Genomic DNA, 4,457 nt, shown 5'->3' on the forward strand with positions numbered 1-4,457 from the left:
CCCCTTAACGTTTAAGCATGACGTATTCTTTTCGCGTCCTACAAGCCGCCGAGGTTCGAAATCTGACCGTTATTTCACTAACTGCAGCTAGCAAGCGCTCTCTCGCGATTCCTGGACAACTGGATGCGCCGATATGTCCCTCTCGATCCCGCCTGCTACGCTAGATTCTATATCTGCCTCCCCTTTCCCTCCAAATCTACGCTCTGAGAATCGTCCTTGATCTTATGTGGACTCTTTTTCTACCACTTTTGACCTCCACGCATTTCTCTCCGCTCCTCTTTCTCCTCGTCGTCCTCACCAGGCCTCGAGTCATAGCTTGATGGTGTTGTCGCAGTACAGGGAGGGAGGGCAGGCAGGCACCGAACCAGAACGAAGTTCCGATGCAGTCGATCAGCTGAATGTCGAAGATCGTTGTAAGCGACGCTATGGCACCAGTGCTACAACAAGACGGGAACATAGCACATGCGACGAGATGAAGGCTGTGCCGCCACAGAATTGGAGCAGTATCCTCCCATTCCGAGCAACGAGGAACGATATGAACGCTATAGCCAGCGTGAGACTAGAGGACCAGCCTCTGAAACCCACTCTTCCACCTGTGGGGCAGTGCCATCAGCACCTGGTGGAACACCGACAGTACCTGCAACAGTGCCCGCCTCCTTCTAGCCGCTGTGCTCAGGCAATATGCCACCCCTACTTTCAACAGCGCCCTTGACCGAGTTCCAATAACATCCCCAGCAGAGTCTGGGCTCTCTCTCCTCAATGTCAATGTCGCGTTTGTCGTTGGTCTTTGCAATGGTAGATGGATCGCGACGAAAGATCGGGTCGCTGGTGACGTGTTCCTCAAGAGCTGGGGGAACTAAGCCACCCGTGTCAACTCCCGGATCTCTCTTGAAAATTGGCTGGCTGCCCTTACTTTCCTCCTCAACCTCTGACATGACTCCGTTACTAATCTCGAAACCTCGCTTACCATTGCGTTCTGAAGCGGGAGCTGGCCGGGCAGTGGAACCGCCGACCCCTATGATCCCAGCCTCTCTCTTCTTAAAGATCGCGTCACCGCTTTTCTTCTCCAACTCGGCTTTGGAGGTGACTGGGCCAGAATGATCTGCCCTGTCTCTCTTCACGACCTTACTCTCAGCCCCACTTCCAAGGGGACCTGGTTCAGAACCACCGCCACCGCCACCGCCAATAGTACCAAGCTCTCTCTTCCTGCCCGAATCATTGCCCCACATGCCCTTAGAAGCCACCCCAACAACCTCTCTCTCATCCTTGGGTTCTAAGAGGAAGCCATTCCCAACCACATTCCCGCCGTTTCTCGCGGATCTCTTCTTGAAGACCGCCTGGTGGTCCACTGCCTCCTCGTCAGTCTCCTCGCTCAATCCATTGTTCACACTGGTACCACTGGCATCGGCGTCTCTCTTCTCAACTTGGCTCAAATCATCGGAACAGTCACCGTGACCTTGAACGGGGTCACTGTGGTGCCAGGGGTCTCGAGCCAGGATGCCAGCGCGATAGTCGAATACGCCGCCGACAACGTCAAGTGAATTTCCGGGGGCAGCTGCGTTCCGGGGAGGAATATTGAGAGTATCGATTGGGTCGCCGTTGATGTCTGGGGGTGGCATGGTGGTATAAGGGAGTGAGAAGGTTGGACCGGGGTCTCCCCTGATCGTTGTTATTGCCTTCGTGGTTTGAGGAAGTGTGGTTGTCCTTGTGGCATGAGCAAGTGTGACTACTAGGACCGGGTCGGTGACTTGGCGGGGGTGGTTGTCGATGGTTGCTTTGTTTTCCTCGCGAGCGGCCTTTTCGATGTCTCGGGCGACATTGATTGGCGGATAATCATAATCGAAAACACCACCGGCGATGTCGAGGGCATTGCCTGGGCTGCTTTGAGCTGTCTCGCGAGCGCGAAGGAAAGGTTGAACGGGGTCGCCGGTGTTCGTGTAAGGCGCGAAAACATCGATGATATGGTGGGTTCGTGTAAATTGAGGAATTATTGGGAGCGTATACGGGCGAGTAGGAAGAGTGAGTTCTGGAAGGATTGTCCTGGGGTCAACAATAGTGAAGGATGCCAGTGCGATAGGGTCGTAGGTAATCGAGGCTCACTGGTTCGAATGACTATAAGAAAGACAGGCCTTATAGACATCGATAACAGATAAGGGCAAGGCATAGACCCGGACGATGGCGAGGGCAACGACCAAAGAGAGGAGGGTTGGATACTTCATGGTGAGTGGAAGAGGTTGATTGAATTGTTCCCAATATGAGAAGGGCAGAGTTTCGATGTGGCCTACTTATACATTGAGGGATGGAACAAAAAGCATTTTCGGGGCCGCTCGTCTTATGGGCACATCCTTTTGTGAAGGCGTATACTGAGCATCTCGTATACGAACTCGGGGGGTAATATATCCGTCTTGGCAGCTGGAGTATTACTGTATTCGCGGCCAACCATCGATATGGTGTGCTTCAGCCCCCAGCCCTGGTGTCTTGGGCACTTGATTGGCTCACGAAAGACCTCCTTTTCAGTACGTTACATTCCTCTATTCTTGGACGTTCATGACGGGTTCTGTTTTCACTACCTTGTCGAAGCGAGGTCCTCGGAAGCAAGTAGAAGGGGGTGAGTTCAGTTAGCCGAGTTTATTCGGCTATCTCTTTCACTATTTGCTCTCCTAATCGATCCTCGATGCAAATTAGTTGAGTATTCACTGGCCTTCTCAAGCAAGTTTTCAGCGAAGAGAACGTGTTTAGAAGCGAGCACGAGTAGCTCCTGTTTTAAAAGTCCGTTTGCACTGCTCTGGAGACGAGAAAGTCCTTTGAGGCTGTGCTGTGTATGTCTGCAGAAGAGCGGGTTACTTCCGAACGTTGTGACTAGCTCCCTTGGAGGTATGTTATCGGAAGTGGACGATTCTCGCCTCTGAGAGGAAGGAAGTCAGTATGTGTCAGGACGTGTGGAGGAGGAGCAGGAGTAGAGAAGATGCGTGATGCCCAAGTGTATGATACTTTCTACGAATCATAGAAGCAGGGATGGCTGAGGACTCGAGAGTGGGATGCCTAGCCTGCGTGCTAAAGTATTCACGACCCAACATCCTTACGCTATGTGTCAGCCTTCAGCCTTGTTGTCTTGGACGATCAATTGGTTCACAACCGACTCCCTTCGGTTACTTACTACCAAATAATGGCCCTATTCTTAGAAAAGGGAAACAATGTCGTCCTTCCCTTCGATGCATTAGTAGTAGGATTTTTGAGCCGAAAACTTACGCGGTTAATTGGAGGCTTCAAGGTGAATTACATAGCCCATATGCATTTGAAAGTAACTACTGATAATTCTTGGATGTTGGCCAACGGTCGGTAATAACAGTCGCAGAATGGAGTTCTCTCATGCAGTTTCCCCTCCCTCGATTTGATCACTTTTGCATTCCGCCGTCGGTTAGTAGGTATACCCATACCAGCAGTAGCATCTACTAGTCTTCGAGGCGTCAGAACAGAGGATACAGGAATTGCGAAGAGGCATACATACTCCTTCGATAAAGCTAGAGCACTGCGCATATTGGAATCCTGTGTAGTCCGGCCAGTTGCTCTTCCACTAGCGCGATCACGGTCAGCAACGCGTAGCGGAGGTCTCTGATAGGAGCACACTTACCTTCTGGTAGCATTCGAGATGGTCACACGTGGAACTAGTTTTCGCCGAAATCTGGAGGGTTGCTGCGGCGGGTGGTAGTAGGGCTGAAGTTGTCTCTTGACGAGCAATCATGGTGGCAAAGTTTCTGTTTGCAACGTCAGCAGCTGGAAGAAGAGTCTGGTGAGGGCGAGTTGAGAAGAGTGCCAAGATGGCTACTTAATTGTCCGATTGGTCGAGGCTTAGGGGCTGAGCAATGTTCAGCCAGTGCACGAACACGAGCAGCTGTTTCGAGTCACGGCCAACGGCCCATCAATCGAGACCACCCTTGGTGCAGCTTCTATGCAGCTTCGCCTTCGCCAAGTTGAGATCAACTTTACACATTTGACGGGGCGCGATGTCTTTGTCGTCTTGGCCATATCAAAGACAGTCATTCACCCCGATTTCAAACCACCTCGCACTAATCCCTGATGGGAAGCTATTTATAGTGTCCGGCCCCTCATGTAATCTATATCACACTCTGGTTCTTTGATTCTCAGCTATGTATATGGAGCCACATAGTTTCTCTTTTCAGCAATACGGGCCACCCTTTTCTCAATATCCCAAACACTTCCAAACGCTTCTTTCGCAGCGTCGAAAGTTCAGAGACTGCAGGCCCTTAGGGACTCGACGCTTCTTTAAACAGCCCTAATCCCTAGTTTTCAATACTCTATAATACTCTTTCACATTAACTTAGTTTTCTTAATACTTCTTCCAGTTCTTAGTAAATACTTAATATCCTTTTAAAGTCTTCTATCACTTCGCTTATTTTTTATTTAATACTTAGTAAATATGTTTTACTTCCCTTAAT

The 4,457-nt window shown here is 50.5% G+C and overlaps 1 protein-coding gene across 1 annotated transcript; it reads right to left on the reverse strand.

Moving 5' to 3' along the window:
• Window positions 1–659: 659 nt before the first annotated feature.
• W97_09360 (uncharacterized protein) lies at window positions 660–1,873 on the reverse strand (the record flags this gene model as incomplete). The annotated part of the gene is made up of 1 exon (XM_007787221.1): window positions 660–1,873. A coding segment is annotated over one exon (1,214 nt), but the record flags the coding sequence as incomplete, so codon positions are not given.
• Window positions 1,874–4,457: the final 2,584 nt, after the last annotated feature.

The sequence above is a fragment of the Coniosporium apollinis genome (genome assembly GCF_000281105.1).
Source record: "Coniosporium apollinis CBS 100218 chromosome Unknown supercont1.134, whole genome shotgun sequence".
Taxonomy (NCBI): domain Eukaryota; kingdom Fungi; phylum Ascomycota; class Dothideomycetes; genus Coniosporium; species Coniosporium apollinis.